We start from the raw sequence: 20,905 nt of genomic DNA on the forward strand, positions 1-20,905 counted from the left end.
AGGAGAGCACCCCCGGACGAGGCGACCCCCCAGGAAGAGGCGAACCACCCGGACGAGGCGAACCACCCAACAGCGGCAGTGGGAAGTACCCACCGAATAGAAAAAGCCAAACAGAGATGAACAAAAGTGACAGTAATAATAACCTTTGGAGTGAAGAAAAACAAAAAATGGAAGATAACGAAATTAACAGATCATCAAGTAGATCATACAAGCTAGGTAATATAGTAGGAAATGGTAGCTTTGGAGTTGTGTATGAAGCCGTATGTCTAAACACATCAGAAAAAGTAGCAATAAAAAAGGTACTCCAAGATCCACAATATAAAAATAGAGAATTAATCATAATGCAGAGATTAAACCATGTGAACATCATTTACTTGAAGGACTACTACTACACAGAGTGTGTGAAGAAAAATGAAAAAAGCATTTACCTGAATGTAGTTATGGAATTTATTCCTCAGACAGTACATAAGTATATGAAGCATTATGCCAGGAATAACCATTCATTACCTCTCCTTTTGGTGAAGCTCTACTCCTACCAGCTATGTAGAGCATTAGCTTATTTACACTCGAAATTTATTTGCCATCGAGATTTGAAACCACAAAATTTATTGATAGAACCAAATACACATACATTAAAACTGTGCGACTTTGGCAGTGCAAAGAATTTGCTTGCTGGTCAGCGTAGCGTGTCTTATATTTGCTCCAGATTTTATCGTGCCCCTGAACTCATGTTGGGCGCCACCAACTACACCACCCACATTGACTTGTGGTCCCTCGGTAGGGTGAGAGTGATCGGCAAAAAGGGGCGAGGCTCATCTGGAAAGAGGCCAATCTAGGCAGAGCAGCGGGGTTTCCTGCGCAGGTGGCTCACCGTAGAGGCCCCACCGCTGCGCCTCTCAAAGAGGTGTCCCCTCCACGTGGGATCGCTCCTATAGCCATGTCTGCTTTGCCATGTCTGCTTTGCCATGTCTGCTTTGCCATGTCTGCTTTGCCATTTCGCCTCTCTCCATTTCGCCTCTCTCCATTTCGCCTCTCTCCATTTCGCCTCTCTCCATTTCCCCCCTCGCTACTTCCCCCTCGCTACTCCCCACCAGGCTGCATAATCGCCGAGATGATCCTAGGTTACCCTCTCTTCTCCGGCCAGTCCAGCGTCGACCAGTTAGTTAGGATCATCCAAGTCTTAGGTGAGTGCTCACCAGGGTGTGGTACCATCTCCCCCTTTTTTCTCCTTTTCCCGAATTGTGTGTACACGTATGTGAACATCTCTACATGTGCAGTGTAGTACCAAACGTACCGCTCTACTAAGGCGAATGGTTACATCTCCTCCCCCTACTCATCCCCCTACCCCTACCCCTCTTTGCGAAGGCACCCCGACGGAGGAGCAGATGAAAGTTATGAACCCGAACTATGCAGATGTGAAGTTCCCTGATGTGAAGCCAAAGGATTTAAAGAAGGTAGCCATGACACGCGAACCCGTCGCGGAGAACCGTACCACTTCGGCACGTTACTGGGTGCACTTCGACACGCTACTGGGTGCACTTCGACACGTTACCGGGTGCACTTCACGACCGCTCCTATCCCCCCCCCATCTACACACACTCAGGTCTTTCCGAAGGGTACCCCCGAAGACGCCATAAACTTTGTGTCCAGATTTCTCAAATATGAACCCCTGAAACGGCTTAGCCCGATCGAAGTACTGCCGAGGGTGCGAGAGGATGCGAGGGTCGTCCTTCTCTCCTTTGGTCCTTGCACGTCCACACAAATGCTCACACAGGGAGAGGGCGATCGCGGACGTGTTTGTCTATCTTATTATGTCCCTCCACATGCGTAACTAACAGCGCATCTAATCCACGCTCATTATTGTTGCTTCCTTCCCATCCCCACGCGAAGGCCCTAGCGGATCCCTTCTTCGATGACCTAAGGGACCCTTGCATCAAGTAACACCCCGCCTCTTCGCTGTGCAGAAGGAGTGTAAAAAATAGTGTATCACCGCGTTACCACGTCGCTACCGCTTCCTTCATTTTTCTTCCCCGTTTGACTCTCCTCCCCACCCCCCGAAGGCTACCCAAGTACATCGACAAGCTCCCCGAGCTGTTCAACTTCACCGACGCGGAAATTAAGGAAATGTCAGACGCCTGCAGGCGAAAATTAACCTCTAAAAATACCTACGAGGCATACGAACAGTACCTAATGAGTAAAACGAGCGAAGGATCTAACATGACTGAGAATTTGAGTAAAGAGTTTGGTGAATCCAAGATGGAGACTAAATCCAATCGCGCGGTGAACCTCGCCTGAGGGAGATCTCCCCCCCCACACACACACGTGCATCGTAGCTGTGCTGTCCTGACGAGCTGAGACGGTTGAGACGGTTGAGAAGCGTGTGAAGCGTGAGAAGCGTGAGAAAGTGGGGACGGTGGGAAAAACGCAACAAAGCAGGACGGGGCGGAGTCGTATTTGGAGTTTTCTGCATTCCCGCGGATGCAAGTGGGTCAGGCACACACCCACGCTCATGCGTACGCCAAGTTATCTGCACACATCCCTAGTAGCTACACGTGTGCACCCCCCACGCGGAGGCGCGCGCGGGACAACGCCTAAGTGTACCCCGCCGCGCGCCCCGCCAACACATCGCTAGCACCTCGCCAACACCCGCCAACACATCGCCAACACATCGCTAACACCCGGCCAACACCCCGCTAACACGATCAACCCCCCCTGGCGCGCGCCCCTTTTTTTGTTCACGCGTTTGTTCCCCATTTTAATGACCACCCCTTCGCGCACGTCCTTCGGTTGGGTTGAATCTACCCTCCCCCACACTCCACACACAAGCACATACAAGCATTAGCATTTTATGGAAAACCCTTCACATATGAAGTGGAGAGCTTTTTTTTTCTTTTTTTTTTATTGAGACAAATTTATTAAGCGTTTTGCAACACTTCATCATCATGACTGTAAATTTTTTGTGTAAAAATGGAAATTTTCGTGTGTACCTACAGTCATGCCTGCGCGATACGTGTATTTTTCTATTTCTCTCTGTGTGTGCATCAAAAGAGGGAGAGGGTGGTACTTGGTGAGATACAAAAATGCGCACACACGAGCATACGTATTAACAACTATTTATTTGTGTGCATGCTCGACACCTCCTTTGTGAAAGCTGGGGGGGAAGCGGCGTGCCTGCAGTCACCCACTTGGGATGAAGCCTACCTGGGATGCAGTCCACCTTTTGCTCACCCACATTTTTTTTTTTTTTTTTTTTTTTTTGGACCCCGCATGTATAGCTTCACCTTACGTGGGAAGCAAACACACGCAGTTGCCTTTTTTTTAAAAAAAAAGTAACAGGGGGGTGCCATCATGTGGAGTTGGTGAGGCTGATCGGGTTGGTGAGATTGACCGAGTTGGTGAGGCTGACCGAGTTGGTGAGGCTGATCGGGTTGGTGAGGCTGATCGGGTTGGTGAAGCTCATCGGGTTGGTGAAGCTCATCGGATTGGTGAAGTTGACCGAGTTGGTGAAGCTGACCCACTTGGTGAACCCAACCACGGTCGCCGCAGGCCCCGCGGATGGGACCCGCCTGCTACCGTTCCAGGCTTGCCACTACTCCCCGGGCGGGGGCAAAAGAGGAGGACTTACAAAGCTGCGTTAAGGGGGTTACCCCGTTTGTAGGCGCGCCAGCGCGGCGACTGCCCGAGTGAGTTGTATTCGTTACGGGGGGGGAAAAAAAAAGGGGGCGGAAGAAAAGTGCAGCCGGGTTGGTGGCTCGCATAGCTGCTTCTTCGCTGCACCGATGCACCGCTCCACTGCTTCTTCGCTGCACCGATGCACTGCTCCACTGCTTCTTCGCTTCTCCTGCTACACGATCCGCTCGAGCTCCGTGGCGTAGCCGATGGTGTTGTTCAACACCTCAAGGGCGGGGAGGTCCTGGACGTGTACAGTCTGGTTATTAAAATAGACCTTCTTATTGCGGACTTCCCAAAGAACATTGCATTCCCCCTGACTAGTCTTCGTCTCATTATACTCTCCAATAAAATGGTATAACTCTTTTTCACTCACAAACTTCAACAACTCACAAGCATACTCAGACGAAATACAATTAGAAGAAGCAAAAATACAGTCAGCTAGCTTATGTCGAATGGTATTATACAATCTCTCAATAAATAACGTATATAAATATAATGGAATATTATCCTTCTTTGTAAGAACGTGATAAAAATACCCATCCATTATATGTTGTTCCAATTCAAGGACATACTTTATGTATTCATCATTCTGATCCTCAATTGAAATAACCTCTAACGTCATGTGGAAATCACCGATTAAATTTGAGGAGAGTAAATATAACAAATAAATTCCAATGATCCCATTTTGGTTTTCACTTTTTGGAAGAAAGTTTTTGTAATCAAAATAATATAAAAATAATTGGGCCATGTAAATGGAAAACGATTTTATATCTCTATCGAGGATTGATATTATTACTCCTTTTTCTAATATATGTCTTGCGAGGAGTAACTCGTTTGTGTTTTTTTTTCCGATAGGTACTAGGGGATCCCCTGAAGGTAGGTGTATCAACACGAGCTTCAGTTTGGTTAACAATTCCTTACACTTATTTATGTCGCAATTTACTGGTTGACTTAGGTCTTCCTTTATTTGGAAGAGTGCCTCTACGTCTCCGCTCCCGATGTTTAGCTTACTCTCCTCCATGTTGTGATACACACACAGCAGCTCTTTGTAGAGCGCCACGCCTTGCATCAGCTCGTTCGACATGGTTCACGGGTGGGATATACAGTAATGGTGGGCGCGCGAGATGCAGTTATGGGGGGAGAGCGAGATGCAGTTATGGGAATACCCTTGTCGTGTCACTCTTTCTGCAATACGACGTGTACCCTCTTCTGGTCTCCCTTTCGAGGTGTGCCCTCTTTGGGTCTCCCTTTCGAGGTGTGCCCTCTTTTGGTCACCCTTTCGAGGTGTACCCCCTTTTCGTCTCCCTTTCGAGGTGTGCCCTCTTTTCGTCCTCCGGATTGGCGAGAGAATAACTTCGCCTTTGAGCGCTGGCTTGCCGAAATGCCTCACTCGTTAGCGGTTAGCTGGCCATTCGTTAGCGGTTAGCTGGCCACTCGTTAGCGGTTAGCTGGCCACTCGTTAGCGGTTAGCTGGCCACTCGTTAGCGGTTCGCCTTCCACTCTCTAGCGATTATCTTTCCACTCCTTTACTTCTTCACTCCTTCACTTGGTTCGCCCCTTCGCCCGCTCGCGCGACTGCCGCTTTGTGTAGCTGATACGGGCGATTCGCTTTTCCTCACTGTCACTTTTTTTTTCTTTTTCTTCATAGGGATTCATTCGTTCATTCGTTTATTTGCTTATTCGTTTATTCGTTTATTCGTTTATTTGCTTATTTATTTATTTATTTGCTTATTTGTTTATTCTTTTTCTTTTTATTTTTTTTTCCCCCCCGGGGTAAGTGCACACGGAAGGTACAACGTATATTCCCCCCCTTGCGTAGCAACACTTTTTTTACCCCCCACGTTGCTGCTCACAAAGTGGAGACTGAGCTGTACTGAAGCGGAATTTACACCTTGGTGGATAAGGGAGGGGGTGCTGTTCATTTTGTGCGTCTCTTTGTTGGAGGTGCCATTTTAAGTGGGTTGCTTTGTAGTGAGCAGGGTTGCTTTCTAGTGAGCGAGGCTGCTTTCTAGTGAGTGGGCTTTCCTTGCGTGTCTGGTTGGGGGACGCGCCGAAATGGAGAGCCTCGTGGGAAACGGCGTTGGGCGTGGAATGGGGAGTTTGGTTGAAGGGGGGGACAGGCACTACGCCATGCCCAGGGATGAAGACATCGATGAATTCCTTAACAAAGTGAACGACGTGACGGAGAAGGTGCAGCACATTTTGAGCGGAAAAATAACTGTGGAGGAAATGCAGCAGGAGGAACAGAAGCTGCTCTTGCAGCAGAAAATAAAACAAATGAGAGAAGCGGAGAAGAAGGAGGAGGAGCGCAGGAGGTATGTCATGGGCACACGGGGCAGCGGGACCAAGGAGAGCAACTATAAGTGCTTCTGTACGCATTGCTTGGTGGAGTATAAATACGTGCCGACCAACTGCCCCAGGTGCTCAAGGAGAGTTGTAACCAAGGAACAGCGATTGCGCGACTTGCAGGAGAAGGTCAACCAGTATAAGGAGAAGAAGAAAAAAAGGGACGCCAGGAGGGCTTTCTGGAAAAGCTGGCAGAGTGGGATCAACCGGAATAAGGGTCCAAACGAGGAGCGGGGCGGCAACGGCGATGGGGAGGAGGATCCTACGCATAAGGAAGTCACCGCGAGTACAGTCACCGCGAGTACAGTCACCGCGAGTACAGCCAACACAGCCACCGCCGGCACAGCCACCGCCAATATAGCCAGCACCGACTACGACAAGTGGAACCACTATGAACCCAGCTCGGACTCATTCGACGAAGACGAGAAGATCCCCTACGTCCCGAGGCACAACCCAAATTTTACCATTTTGGAGAAAAAATTACAAAGCGATATAGACAGGAAGAACCAACAAAGGAGAGTTGCTCACGCGATGAATCTAAAAGGGAATGACTACTTCAGGAAAAGGAATTACATCCAAGCTATCGAATGCTACGAGGAGGCAATGCGAGTATGTAAAGACTACCTAGAGATCTACAACAACGTGGCTCTATGCTATCTTAAAACGCATAGGTATGATAATGCCATTCAGAGATGTGATGAGGTCATTAAATATTACGAGGTTTTTAAGGGAGACTTCCGAGTGAAGAAGGATACGTTATTTAAGAGCCATCTTAGGAAAGGGTTGGCATGGTATAAGCTGTTCAACTTTGAGGAAGCATTGGCTAGCTTTCATTCTGCTTTGGAGTTTTCCCCCGGGGATGTAGAGGCCTCTGCGTATGTCCAGAAGTGTGAGCGGATGGTGGGGAGGGGGACTCAATCGGGGGGAGCACAATTGGGGGGAGCACAGTTGGGGGAAGCACAGTTGGGGGGAGCACAGTTGGGGGGAGCACAGTTGGGGGGAGCACAGTTGGGGGAGCACAGTTGGGGGGAGCACAGTTGGGGGAAGCACACATGGGGGCAACTGCATCGGGGGCAACTGCATCGGGGGCAACTCCCCTCCCGAGGGGCACGTCCCCCCTGGGGAGGACCAACCATGCAAATGTGAAGGCAGGTACGATGGACCTTTCCCGTGCACTCTGTGAGCTAGCCAAAATGGACCTCACCAAAAACGGCAAACTTTTCTGGGAGACTCTCAAAGGGGTAAAGAAATCTCTCAAAAGGAGTGAAGAAATCAAGTTAGCATTCTACTCAAATGTATATTCCATAGATCATAGTGGAGGAGGTACTTGTGGTGGGGTGGCTAGTCGTAAGGGAAGGACCACCTTCCTCTCATTCTGTGCCGATAAACTGGAGGAACTTCTTTCTTGCGTGAAGAGAGGACAAACCATGGAAGGAGACAAGCTTCCCAAATATACCTCCCTCAGTGCCATCACCCTCATCGACTTGATTACTCTCATCCTGGATGACCAACATCAATGTGCAGATTTCTGTCTCAACGCAGTGGACCCAGTCATCACCCTTTACCAGCTGAAAAAAATTAACAAGGAGAAAGCTGCACACTTTTTAAACTCCATCGGAAGAGACTCACAAGGGAGGAGGTTGTTACATGAACGGATCATACAACAGGGAGGGCATATCCTGTTGGGGAAGCTCCTCACGCGAATTGGTCAACTCATCGCAGAGGAGAGAAGCGGCTACACGAAAGAGCAGCGCACAAGGTTGGTGTATCTAACGGAGTGCATTATAAAACTGGAGAGCGTGCGAAGCTACGGAGTAGACCTTCGTGGGGTTATCCGACAGGGGGGGAAGGGGGCTCCAGGTGGGGGGGCTCCCACCACTAGGCGCACACAGAAGAGAGAAGCAAAAAGAGAGGGAGTGACGCACCGAAGGAGGGAGACCCGTGGAAGGAGCTCCAAAAACGAACAGCCAAAATGCACAAACACAAATTCGAACTAGCCAATCTGTTTGGAATCATTTCACATCTAACTCTGAAACAAGACGGGCGAACTGTCCTAGAGAAGAAATTCCTCAAGGATATCTTTAACATAATAATCTACGTTAATGAGTTTTTTTACTCTTGCCAGGACATGAACTGCAACTGCTTGTCTCTGCTGGTTAACCTGGTCGGGAGTGCCAACATCAGATCCATTGTTATGAGAGCCAGCTGGCCGCACATGCTGCACTTTGTGGAGAAGGTCGCCCCGGGGGGGGAGAAGCTGCTAAAGAATCCTCTCCCCTGGGATAGGCTGCTTTGGAGAACCCCCCCGGGGGGGGAGAAGCTGCTTAGGAGTCCTCTCCCCTGGGAGAGCCTCCTTGAAAACGTTTTATCTCTCCTCTTCAATTTAACCTCCACATGGAAGGAACAAATTAGGGAAGAAGGAGATGGAGAGTCGGCCCCCCCTGGAGAGAGGACTCTAATTAGGGAAGCCAGCATGCACCGAATGATCTCTTGCATGGACTCAACCAACATGAGAGTAGCTGAGCTGTGCTGCTTAATACTCAGTCGGTTCTATACGTATGCTTACTGTGGCGTGGTGGAAATAGACGAAGGGAAGTCAGTGGCTCCCTCCCCCGAGGGGAGAGATAAAAAGGTGTATCAGGGTGATCATTATGTATCTGTCCTTCAAGAGGGCACATCGAACGAGGATCGAAAAATCCGATTAGTAGACTCACTCAAGCGAAAAATCGAGAAAGAAAACGAGCAGCAGGTTCACCTCGATGAATACTCCTTCGATTCGATGAAGAAATCCATTCTGTCCGAGTTGGACTCCCCACGTGGAGCTAGCTTAACAAATGCATGCATCAACCTACTTTGCTGTCTATCCAAATACACAGATTTTTTGTCGAAACTGATCCTCCACGGGGAAGAGAGTAACTTGGAGAGACTAACCAACCGATTGGTCTCCCTTTTCATAGACAACAAAAGTGGAGTTGAGCGGGACGACTCCACATCCATCATGGTAAAGAACGTCGCGGCGTTGTTCACACAAATGATAAAAATGCTGACCTTGAGGGAGGATAGCAGTTGGGGAAGTGCCTCCGTAGTGAAGTCCATCGAGAGGGTCATTCCCCATGCAGCCGAGTTGGTGAATAACGGGATACACAGAGATGCCACGAGCAAAGGAATCAGCTTCTTCCTCTCGTACTGCTTCGTCAACGAGCGTTTGAAGTCGGCGGTGCTCGCTGCCTTTCATAACGATGTGGGGCGAGTGTGCGCGGTGCTTCGCTGCGGGGGGGGCCGAGGTTTGCCCCAATGAGGAGGTGGCCGAGGTTTGCCCCAACTGCGCCTGCCCCTACATAATACGATTATTTTTTTTCCTTTTTTGATATCATGATAAATAGGCGCGTTTCTTGCGTGCACGGTGGACTTCAAAAAAAGGGGAAGCCAACTAGGTGGCAAAAAAGGGAAAGCCAAATGGGCCTCAAAATGGGGAAGCCAAATGGGCCGCAAAAAGGAGAGCAAACACACACTTACATCCGCCGCAGCAGGGCCTGCCCCGTTAGGGGAAGTTGGGGAGGGCTCCTCGGCAGGTGGGACACTCGAGCTTAACATCCATCCACTGCTGCAAGCATTTTTCATGAAAAATATGGACGCAAGGAGTAACACAGTACTTCCGCTCATTTAACACGATGTCATACATACAGATGACACACTCTGGAATACCCATCTCGAAATTGGGATCAATCGATTTGTAATAGTTATGTACATGTGGTAGCAGGTCGATATCGATGAGGTGTCTCGGTCCATACAGACGTTGCAAAGACATAAACAGTAATTGCACAGCTAGGATAAGGATGAGGAGAATACTGAAGGTGCTGTTTGATGAATCCATCGCACGTGCGAAGACATCTAATTGAAAAATACTGTTAGAATACATGAATCGGTAGACTGGGAGAAAGACCCTACATAAGGAGAGAGCAAATGCGATCTTCAGATTTACTGAGTTCCTTTGTCCTTTCCATATGTCCAATAGTATTTGTGGAACCCAACACATGTACAGTAACAACAGGACGTAAGGACAGATAGGGAATACATAATAAAACGCTACTATGACTAGTAGGATACTCCCATAGTAAAATTTATACAAAGTCCCCAATTTCCTTTGTAGCTGATCCCATCCTTCCTGTAGATCCTGTTGATGATTCGCTCTCCATATAATTAAAATATATCGTAATTCCATTAGGGTGAATAAAACAAACTTGAGAAGAATCATGAATATAAAATGCACGAGTAACAATCGGGATAGCATCACTTCGTACAGAAGGAGAAGTGACTCGAATAGGTCTATAAATGAGTTTAGGCATATCGATAGAAGCGACACCTTGCTTGCACTTCGCATGTTCTCGCTACTTCTCCCTATTTGAAAATAAAAGAGTCCTAACTCAATTATCGATTTGATGTTGTAGAGGATGGAAAAGGCTGTCACTTGTGCCGCCGCGTGCTTCTTATCCACGTCGTTTCCTTCCAGCCGCACGAATAGTCCGCAGTTGTTGGAGGAGATGTAGCCATCGTAGTGGGGGGGGTCCGTGCCGCCACGAGGGGTGTCCGTGCCGCCAGGAAGGGTATTAGCTTCGCCCGGAGGGGTGTTGGCTTCTTCACGAGGGGTGTTAGCTTCGCCCGGAGGGGTGTCCGTACCGCCATTTTCTACTTCCGCTTTGTCAGGAGGGGTGTCCCTACTGCCACTTGCCGCTTCCCCCGCCGCTTCCCCACTCAGATGGCGCTCATACTGATCGCGGTACCTCGCCGAAACGTAGGCGCCAAAGGACTCCGTCTCATCCATGACATACTTTTTGAGCAAATACAAATACGACTCTTCTACCTCCCGCAATGATGTGGACTCATGCATAGCTACGTTCTGTTGAATGGCAACGTTATAGTTGCAAATGCAGCTTTTCTCATTTTGGCAGAGCGTGAGGAAATTATAACCGGCACCGTTAAACATGTAGGTGTTGTCCCTGTTCACGTTAATCCCTGGCACTCCGAGGAACTGGAACTTGCTCGGCTGGTTGTGCTGCTTCCCCGGTTGGTTAGGCTCCCTCGGCGGGGCGCCAGCATCGTTACTGTCCTTCCTGTTGTGACTGTCCTGACCCTTACGATTATGCCCGTCCTGACCCTTACGATTATACCCATCCTGGTCCCTACCGTTGGTGCTTCCTCCCCTCGCGCCCTGCGGCTCAAAGTACAGAAACAGAAACGACTTCGTTACGTTGTAGAGGGACAGCTTCAGCGTAATCAGCTTGGCTTCGAATTCTCCCCCTCTCGGGTCACTCCTCATCGCGGGATTAGCGGCATTGGCGGTGCTCGCGGAATTAGCGGTACTCGCCGAACTCGCAGTACTCGCGCCGCTCCCATCGCTCTCATCGCTCCCATCGCTCGCACCGCTTGCACCGCTCCCCCGGTCCTCCACCCAGTAGCGTCCCTTAAAATTTAGGCACTGGATCAGTACGTTGTCGAACACGTCATCCGGCGCGGACCTGTCTCCTCCCTCCCCCGGCAGCAGGTTGCCATCGACGTCCGCACCAAGGGCGCCTCCTGCCCCGCCCTCGTAGCTGCTCCCCGTCGGGACTGCATTATTATCAGCTGTCATGAGCATCACAAAAAATAAGGAAATAAAAAAGAGGAAAAGACACAACACATTGCACGACTCTCCCTCGTTCCCAGCTTCAGTTCTGTACAAGAAAACGTCGTTTCTCTCGACCCCTTCGTCGGACTCGCCCCTCGCCGTGTTGCTGTTCATGCTTCGCCAGCCGCGTCGGTCTCTGCGCGGTGGTGGCGCGCCGCCTCCGTTCAAGTGTGTCGCGGGTCGCTCCTCCGTCTGTGCGGTGCGCTTTGCAGGTTGATCCTCCGACTGTGCGGTGCGCTCTACGGGTTGATCCTCCGCCTGTTCGCCTTATTAGCCACTCCCCCGTCTGTGCACCTTACGAGCCGCTCCTCCGCCTGTACGCCTTACGAGCCGCTCCTCCTCTACCCCTTGCTGTGCCCCCCGGTGGCGCTCTCCCTCCGCTGCTGCCTACTGCGCAATCTCGGACATGTACAATCTGCATGTACATGTAAGCAGGCAGCGGGGAGCGCGAGGTTTCTTCTACCGTGTGGTCAATCCCCCCTGGGAGGTTTCCTTGGCATCTTGGAGCGGTCAGTCGGTGAGTCGACTCATGCGGCGGGAACACAGTTTGGAGTTCGTCCAACCGGGATTCCCCCTGCAGCTTCGTCCTTCCTTATTTATTTATTTTTTTTTTCTTTCTAAATGATGCTGCTTAGTGTCACGTCAGTCATCTCACTCGTTTTTAGTTTTTTTTTTCCTTGCTTAGTAAGAGTATCCTTTTTTTTCGTTTTGCAAAATTGTACCTCCTCGTGGTGGGCACATATATAGCCTTATCCATACTTGGTAGTTTTTTTTTTTTCCCAAAGGGTCTCCCGAGGATGCCCTCGCCACAGTCCAATTCGCAGCGCCGTCAGAGTCGTTGCCACTTGGTGAAGCCACACGACGGTGACTTAACGCAAACTCAGGGTGCACATTTTTTTTTTTTGGTGTCCCTAAAAGGTAGGGAATACTACACCTGAGAGAGTTGCCTTTTTCTTTAGCTTTTGTAACGAAGAGAAGGGATCGATCTACCCACCGAGAAAAAGGACCCCCCAAAAAATGGAGAAGGAGAGTTTACCTTCCCTGTAGTAATGTGTGCTTCACCAACTCATCTGTGAGGAGGGAGTCCCTTACTGACTGACCTACGTTCACTTATGAGCCACTACACTGAGAGGTTCCCCATCCAATGGGGTGGTATCAATCAATAGGCCTTGCTACTTTTACGATTGGCCAAGCTGATCCGACGTTGAGAGTTAATGCTGTATCACTGTCGAGGGTGCGGCATGCAGGTGAGTTACGCTAAAGGTACACGTGCTTATTGGGAGAATGGCGAAATGGGTCCGTAACGTTATGGCCTCCAAACGGTGGAGTCGCTCCAACGTGGTGACTTCCAAACGGGGGAGTCGCCCCAACGGGGAAGTGGTTCCCTACACACAGCACCACCTCTCTGCAAGGAACTCACAGAAGGGATATGACCCCCCAGAAGAGTCCCCAAACGATAACAAGCGAACAGCGTAGTTGCCACACAATTAAAAAAAAAAAAAAATATCCTACACTGTTCTTCTCTCCTCCGTCGTGCTACTCCACATTGGAGCAAGTCCAACTGGAAAAACGGTTTCCGAATAAACGCTTCTTAACATGTTCCGGCGAAAAGAAAACGAACGACATGGTCGAGGGGAAGATAACACTCGAGTAAAAGGATGGCAGGGTGTAGGGGAGGATGGATCCACCTTGCTATAATCTCCTTAGCAGTGTTTTCTGTTTTTCTTTTCGTAGGGGAACCCCCAGAACGGACTCCAGTTTCTTCAACTCCCATTCTGACGGGGTTATTTTCCCTCGCTCGACAGCGTAGATGTACGCTCCTGGTGGTGGTGCATGTGTTCATATGCGTATGTGTGTATATGCGCATGTGTGTATATTCGTATGCGTGTGTAGGGGAAGGGGGGGAGAGCAAATCACAGGTGAGCACATAGCTACGCATGTGTGATGAACGTGTAAGCTTATTCTTATGCGCATGTGAGTGCCCAATTCGGCTGACTCCATAGTGGAGACGGAGGCACTTCCCTGTCATTACCTTCATTCTGCGTCGATTTGGATATCTGTTGGGGGTTCTCTCCTGTTTTGGGCTCCCCCGTGAAGTAAAACTTATTACCCCAAAAATTTCTTCGCAGACACTTGCTTAGCGTGGCAGCACGCAGGGAACGTGAATTCCTGAGGTGTCGTGGGGGAGGGAGGGAACAAAAATGAGACACTAAATGAGAGAGATGCTATGAGACAGAATAGGAACGATAGGCGGTAGGTACGCTCTTACAGATGCGAGGTGGGTACATTGACCCGCTTCTTCCCCATGAAGGCCTACCTGGCGAACTCGATAAACCGGCCGATGTGCTCGAAATGAGAAAACTTCACACCCTTGTTCAGTCGCACCTGTAAGCGACTACCGATCCGCAGGTGGCAGTGGCCCCACCACAGCCGGGTGCTGCGGTTGTAGAAGGACTTCCCTGATGGGCAAAAAAAAAAAAAATAGGTGTAACCTGGAGCACGCGGTTGTTAACCTTTTCACCGGTATATAAAAGACCACCCGCGGGGGAGGCGGCAAAAAAGACGTTTCGCGTACCAGCCCCTTCCCCGCTGGGTTTAGCTTAGCCGTTGTGACCTACCCATTCGTTGTCGGTATGTCGGCTCGAGGAGGGATGAAGAAGTAGGAGCGGTTACGTGGGAGTAGTCGCTTGGGAGGAGTCACTTGGGAGTAGTCGCTTGGGAGGAGTCACTTGGGAGTAGTCGCTTGGGAGTAGTCACTTGGGAGTAGTCACTTGGGAGTAGCTACGACGGAGCACTTCCTAATCGTGACGCATTTAAACCAGGAAGGTCGACTCGAGGCCAGTTAGCGGTCGGTTAGTGGCGAACCAATCAAGCACCAGCCGGCTCCCTAAAACGAATCCACTCGTAGAGGGCACACTTCCCCTCCGGTGGAGAGTAATCCTTCTCAACTAGAAGTCTCGCCAAATTCAGCGAAGTTCCTTTCGTAATTTATTATTTACACAGATCTCGGTGAAGAGCCAACATTAGGAGAGAGTCAAACGGAACGGCGTGAAAAGGCCACCAACCGTGTACTGCATTGAGTAGGAAAAAAAAAAATTACTGCCTCAGGTTCATTTTCCACTCTGATATGTATTCACCTATGTTTCTCTCCCCCCTTCTGAGCCGATCGCCAAGCGGATTTTCCCCAATCGCTCGTTTTCCTTTTAAGAGGTAGGCCGTAGGATCGTTGAGGGGGCGGGGGACGCACAATCGTGCCAAGCGAACGTGCAAGAATGAGAGATTAACGCGCGAAGCGACACATGAGTTTATACATGTAGGCACATCTGCCCATGCGAACCCCGTCGCTGCAGAGCAGACACTCCCTGAAGAAGCAAAGCAGATGAAAAAAAAAAAAAAAAATGCTCAAGCATATATACCTTCGAATAATGAGTACCAAGAAAACGCTGCGGAGTAAGCTGCCCAGTGAGTGTGGCGGGATGTGGAATGATGAAAAGGGGGTCAAGCGGGAGGTCGGTCCCGGGGTGGGAACTCCGCTTGGTGGACAGAGGAGACAGCAGACGGGGAACCAGTTGGATGGCCACTTAACAAACCGCTCGGCTGACCGCTTCGCTCCTCGCCTGAATGACCACGTGGTGGATGGAGGGGGGGAAGAGCCCTCCTGCGAGGGGTCGCCAGAACGCGCATCAGTTCCTCGTGCGGGTCTCCCACATGTAAAGGTTTGCGCCGCACCCGAAGAACTGACGCGCGTTTTGTCGTACGCGAGCAGCCAGGTGATCAAGAGCCTGCACCTGCGGCAGCACTACATCAACAGTAAGGACTACTTCATGTCCCTCTCACTGATATGCAACCAGCTAGCGGCACACCGATTTGAAGACCATTCATTTTGGAACACCCTAGGCAGGAGGCTAACCGAATTGTTACGTATTGAGGATGTACACAAAACCATGTCCATCCGATGGTTAGCCCTAATCTTAAACTCTTTCGCCAGAGTGTACGTACTAAATGAGCCTTTCCTCAAAGAGGCCTCCATTTATGTTAGAAATTGCAAAGAAGAAAATCTGCACACATTTGACATTTCGCAAATAGCAAACTGTTTTGCCAAACTTAATTACGGGGATGATAAGCTGTTCAAACATATGGAACAACAGATTTGCGAAAGGATAGACGAACTGAGTTGCCAATCCATTAGTAATATATGCAATGCATACAGTAAGTTAAGTCTGGGGAGCGAAACTCTATTTTGTCGTTTAATCAAAACAGTGAAAAAAAATTTGGACAATTTTAACGAACAAGAAATTGCGAACATATTAAATGCGTATTCAAAATTGGGAGAAAAAAAATACTCGCATTTATTTGTCAATTTTTTACCTCATGTTTGTGCAAAATTTGAGCACTTCAAACCAGTCGAAATGGTGATGATTGCTAATGCATACTCCAAATGTAAGTTATTCGATAAGACATTCTTTTCCCTCCTGTGTAACTACATTTGGGGAAATGCTGACCTGTTTGAACCATCCGAGTGGGCCATACTTGCCAATGTATATGCAAATTTCAACCTCAGAGATTTAAAAATTTTTTATCTTATCAAAAAGAAGGTCAACGATAGGGAACACTTGCTGCAACATGGAAATGTAGCCATGCTGCTACACGCTTTTGGAAAATTACTTATACGAGATGAAGCGTTTGTTATCAATTTAGTTAAAAGAAAAAAACACATAATAGACTCTTTGGACAGCCGCAACTTGACACTGTTTTACGTTTCGCTCATCAAATTGAATTTACGCATTCCGATGGATATTTGGGCCAACTTGAAGCTAAATATTTCGAGCAAGTTACACACCTTTACCGATTTGGCCCTGGTATCCATATGCTACTCGTCTATGTTCCTCTCCTACTTTGACATGAAGTTGGTCAGCTCCATCCTACTTCTGCTAAATGAGAGGAGAGCAAATAGCAAATCGTTTGCACACCAAATGCACGTCACTCTGTTTGTGCTATACTCCGTCTACGACTTTGGGAAGTTTTCTCCAAAATTTCTTCTCTGCTTGCATCAGCTCTTGAGCAGGGCCTACCAGCACATTGCGCAGCCCAACTATTACGACATTAACAAGTCAGCTATTCAGAAGAGAATTTCTCCTTTTTTTCCCAAAAATTGCCTGAACGTTCAGGCGGAAGTGCCCGTTGGCCCCTTCGTCGTGGATTTTCTCCTGACCAGGAAGCGGCCGGCCGTGTGCGCCGCGCTTTTGTAGCTCCGTGCGAGTGGGACTTGGGTGTGCGCAAATGGGCCTTATGTTTTGTGCAGCTTTGTTTTGTTTTGTGTAGCTTTGCTTCGTTTTGTGTAGCTTTGTTTTGTTTTGTGTTGCTTTTTTTTTTTCTACTTGTTTGTGCAGGTAGCCACTTTGGTGTGTGTACATTTTTTTTTTCTACTTGTTTGTGCAGGTAGCCATTTTGCTACTAACAAATGGGTATTTTTTCCCCCCAACTGTGCATAAATGGGCCGTGGCCCGTTCGCACACGCATCCGCAACCCCTTGCGCCCAATTTGAGTCACTTCTCTTCCCGCGCGTGCGCATTTTTTGGTTCTCTAGCGCGGCTTCAACTCGGTGAAGAAGCGTCAACTGGGCCAGCTCCGCCAACTCGGTGAAGAAGCGTCAACTGGGTCAGCACCGCCAACTCGGTGAAGAAGCGTCAACTGGGTCAGCACCGCCAACAGGGCCAGCACCGCCAACTGGGTCAGCACCGCCAACAGGGCCACTTGTCGCTAAGCCGGGAGCGACTTCACGAACTCGTGGATCTCCTGGCGCTCGGCTTCCCGCTGGCGCGCGAGCTCCGCGACGAGTGCGGGGTCTCGGACCTCCTCCCGCGTTTCGGGGTGCACCACCTTGAGCTTCCCCTCGCTGAGCAACTTCTTAATTTGGTTGGTGTCCAACTTGACCAAGTCGGGAACCGCTCCTTCCTCATGGGAGAGGGTAATGTCCTCGGGTAAAAATGCCCTAACCAAATTGTCAAAGAAGGAGCACTCCTCCAGGTATTTCTCCTCAATACGGCTAACTTCATCGTGATACATGTCAGGTGACACCTCCACTTTGTTTTCAAAATTTTCTCTCAATTGCGCAACATAGTCAACAAAAACAGGGAACATTGAATCGTCCTTGTTGTATCGTCTTAAGAAGGAGTCTGCGAAATTTTCATTTGGAAGGGTCAGCCAGTATTCTCCCCTTTCTTGTAAAACTTGAGAAATAATTTTTAAAAAGGAAAAATATGAATCGTTCAACATAACATTTTTTCCCTTTAAATAGTAAGAAAAATTGTTCAGTGCGTCTAGTGGTTTGTATTGTACAGTCGTTTTGTTTTCATCACATGGTGGAGGTAGATAGAACAGACAATTCACCTGATCGTTGCACAATTTGAATAATTTCCCTCCCTCGTAGGTACTCAGCACGTGTTGTAGCATTTCCTCAGTTTGCACAGGAATGAAGGGATCACATAAAAAAATGTAATTACCCATAAGGCGAGAAAGAACTAAATTTTGATAATCCCTAAAATGTTGAAGAAGCTTCAAGTGATACTCCTCTCCTTTGTGTTCATAATCTGATGGCTGTAATTCTAGAGGTACTTCCCTCTTTGCTGTGACCAGTTGATAATTTTTTCTCCTCCTTTGGGCTACTTCCAAATATTGGAAGCGCAAATCTTCAATATGTGTTTTCCATTTCCACCTGAACAGTTCAGGGAAAAACTTATAACTTAATCCTGTCCTTAACAAAAAGTAAATCATATTTTCGAGAAAGATTCTCCGATTGATATCATAGTGTTCCCACGAGGGGAGATTAATCATGTAGTCATACAACATGGGTGTGTCACTTCTTTCGTTAAATTTTGTCGTTTTTTTCATCCACTCATTTTTTTCGATATTTTTATTTTCTTCGTCTTCTGGGGTTATTGATTTACTGTTCAGGTTATACGTGGCGTGTTTTTCTACAAATGCTTGCCAGTAGAGGTCACTGTCAATCCATTCGTTGTTATCCAGGTTGCTTACTGGTGGGTTATGGAAATTGATCCACAAGGTTTTCGCTCCGTCTATGAGAAGCTTGGCTGAGGCTTTTTCTGCCTCTTTGCAATTTTTTAGGGCCTCCTCGAACAGCTCGTCTTCCTTGTTCTTCTTCTTGTTGTCCTTCGCTTCTTTGCCTTCGATCTGGTCCAGCTCGTCCAGGGCGTTCATTTGGTGGTCGTAGAACTTCTTCATGCTGCGTTGGGGGCGGGGGGGCGTTCGTGTAACTCCCACACGGTGCAGCTTATCCGCGGTGCAGCTAATCCGCGGTGCAGCTTATCCGCAGTGCAGCTTATCCGCAGTGCAGCTTATCCGCGGTGCAGCTTATCCGCAGTGTTGCCTCCACACAGGGCGCTGCACATTCCAACCCACTTACCACATCAGGGCCTCCTTGTTGCTGATCTTCTCTGCCCAGGCGCTCCAGTCGACGCGCCGAAACTCCTCGCGCTCCTGCTTCTGCACCAGCACCTCGGCCTCGAAGAGCTTGGCGTTCAGCTCCCTCCAGTGGGCCATGTCACTATCCTTCGTTATGTAAGAGCTCAGGTCCTGCCACTTCTTCTTCAGCGCCGCCAGAGTACTGAAGCGGCTGCGCTGCCTGGGGAGTTGGTGAGAAGTTGGGCACTCAGGTGAGAAGTCGGCCGGGAAGGGGAGGTATACTATACCTCCCACTTGGAATGCCCCATTATGCTCACCGTCGCAAAAACAGGAGCACACTGACGCAACGACTTCGCGTCAAATCTACCTACCTGGTAATAACCTTCAGGGGGGTCATTTTGCCTAGTGGGTGTAACCTTCATCAAATTTTTGTACCTGCGTCAGGCAGGAAGGCGCAATTTGGCTGCCTCCTTCGGGGGGCAATGCGCCCACGGGAAGGAACTCGAACGTGGCAAGCGGCACAGCGGATCAGAAGATCAGCAGCGCAATGTCGTGTCACCAGGTTGGCATGTCACCGGGATGGCATATCACCGGGATGGCATACCCCCTTGTGTACCAACCGAACTAACCGCATTTCTTACGTTTCCAAAATGGAGAAAACGAAAGAGCCTTTGATTAATGTGTTACGTCGGGATGTACATACGTACACATTTTTTTTTTATCCCTTGGAAGAAAAAGGGCTTTTTTTTTTTTTCCCCTGCTATAATATATGCCCATTTGACGCGGCCCAAATTTTGTTTCATCCACTGTGAGGGGGAACAAAAGGGGCATACCGTGACTTTTTTTTTTTTTTTTCTTTATCTTTCTTGAGTTGGCACTGCACTGGTACTACCAGCATGTTGTATCTACGCCGAACTGGTCAAACGCGGCGCCGAAGGTGTTCACGAAAAAGGCACGACCCTTTACAAGTAGTTTGTTTACACGCAATTTTACGCGCAATTTTATACGCAATTTTGTACGAACTTTTGGCGCAGTTTTGGAGCAACTTATAGGACTACCGCGCCCCTCTCCCCGGGGCTGATCCACTTGACACTTTTGTGAACACAAGAAGAAGGAACAAAGGTATGCACAAAAAAAAAAAAAAAAAATTAGCCCATTCGGTTACTACGTCCTGTAGGGGGCAAAACGGAAAAGTCACAAAGTACACAGCTTTACACTTAAGGGTTTGCGGTTTGCGGTGATGAATTTGCGAAGCTCGCAAGGGTGAGAAGCACCTCCCCCAGTTACAATAACTACCGCCTCGCTCGATCGTGTACACACCATGTGCCTTGTTGGCGATCCCTTGCTCGCTTACCAGTCGTGCCGAGCTTCAGTGAGGCCCACGAGCTTATGGTCGTTGTCAAATATCGAGTAGTACTTTCTTATGAATACGTTGCCTGTGCGGAAGGTGAGGGGGGAGGGCCGCGGATTAGTGGTCCGCTCCAACATAATGACAGAGCTCCCCCTTGCCACGTTGCAAAAAAAAAAGGTGTGCACTTTACCGAAGACAAAGATGGGTCCGCGAGGTGCGGGGACGTCCAGCGACATTATTCCGATCACGCCTGCAAGGGGGAGGAGCGTCGGTAAGCGGTAAGCGGTAAAAGCGGTAAGCGATAAGCGGTAGGACGACTTAAACAGAGGTAGGAATCGCGACAAGTGAACCACTCATGATGACATCATATGTGTGTGCTGTCTTACACTGAACAGAATTATCCTCCTAAAAGGGATGTACACACCATAAGAAAGGGAAAAAAAAAAAAA

General features: G+C 48.9%; 7 protein-coding genes across 7 annotated transcripts; 3 read left to right on the plus strand and 4 right to left on the minus strand.

Moving 5' to 3' along the window:
• Window positions 1-1,111: 1,111 nt before the first annotated feature.
• Window positions 1,112-2,295, plus strand: PCYB_083710 (glycogen synthase kinase; the record flags this gene model as incomplete). Its single annotated transcript, XM_004222109.1, has 5 exons — window positions 1,112-1,184; window positions 1,366-1,454; window positions 1,604-1,705; window positions 1,891-1,937; window positions 2,061-2,295. 5 exons carry the CDS (start codon window positions 1,112-1,114, stop codon window positions 2,293-2,295), a joined length of 546 nt encoding a protein of 181 aa, XP_004222157.1.
• Window positions 2,296-3,850: 1,555 nt separating this feature from the next.
• PCYB_083720 (26S proteasome regulatory particle non-ATPase subunit12) lies at window positions 3,851-4,756 on the minus strand (the record flags this gene model as incomplete). The annotated part of the gene is made up of 1 exon (XM_004222110.1): window positions 3,851-4,756. A coding segment is annotated over one exon (906 nt), but the record flags the coding sequence as incomplete, so codon positions are not given.
• Window positions 4,757-5,727: 971 nt separating this feature from the next.
• PCYB_083730 (hypothetical protein) lies at window positions 5,728-9,316 on the plus strand (the record flags this gene model as incomplete). Its single annotated transcript, XM_004222111.1, has 4 exons — window positions 5,728-6,072; window positions 6,523-6,759; window positions 7,248-7,878; window positions 7,914-9,316. The coding sequence occupies 4 exons, from the start codon at window positions 5,728-5,730 to the stop codon at window positions 9,314-9,316; spliced, it is 2,616 nt and encodes an 871-aa protein (XP_004222159.1).
• Window positions 9,317-9,561: 245 nt separating this feature from the next.
• Window positions 9,562-11,640, minus strand: PCYB_083740 (zinc finger protein; the record flags this gene model as incomplete). The annotated part of the gene is made up of 1 exon (XM_004222112.1): window positions 9,562-11,640. A coding segment is annotated over one exon (2,076 nt), but the record flags the coding sequence as incomplete, so codon positions are not given.
• Window positions 11,641-13,716: 2,076 nt separating this feature from the next.
• Window positions 13,717-14,142, minus strand: PCYB_083750 (hypothetical protein; the record flags this gene model as incomplete). The annotated part of the gene is made up of 2 exons (XM_004222113.1): window positions 13,717-13,852; window positions 14,001-14,142. Coding segments are annotated over 2 exons (276 nt in total), but the record flags the coding sequence as incomplete, so codon positions are not given.
• Window positions 14,143-15,507: 1,365 nt separating this feature from the next.
• Window positions 15,508-16,911, plus strand: PCYB_083760 (hypothetical protein; the record flags this gene model as incomplete). Its single annotated transcript, XM_004222114.1, has 1 exon — window positions 15,508-16,911. A coding segment is annotated over one exon (1,404 nt), but the record flags the coding sequence as incomplete, so codon positions are not given.
• A 532-nt stretch (window positions 16,912-17,443) lies between these two features.
• Window positions 17,444-19,502, minus strand: PCYB_083770 (hypothetical protein; the record flags this gene model as incomplete). Its single annotated transcript, XM_004222115.1, has 3 exons — window positions 17,444-18,926; window positions 19,107-19,325; window positions 19,477-19,502. The coding sequence occupies 3 exons, from the start codon at window positions 19,500-19,502 to the stop codon at window positions 17,444-17,446; spliced, it is 1,728 nt and encodes a 575-aa protein (XP_004222163.1).
• Window positions 19,503-20,905: the final 1,403 nt, after the last annotated feature.

The sequence above is a fragment of the Plasmodium cynomolgi genome, chromosome 8 (genome assembly GCF_000321355.1).
Source record: "Plasmodium cynomolgi strain B DNA, chromosome 8, whole genome shotgun sequence".
NCBI classification, from domain to species: Eukaryota; Apicomplexa; class Aconoidasida; order Haemosporida; family Plasmodiidae; genus Plasmodium; species Plasmodium cynomolgi.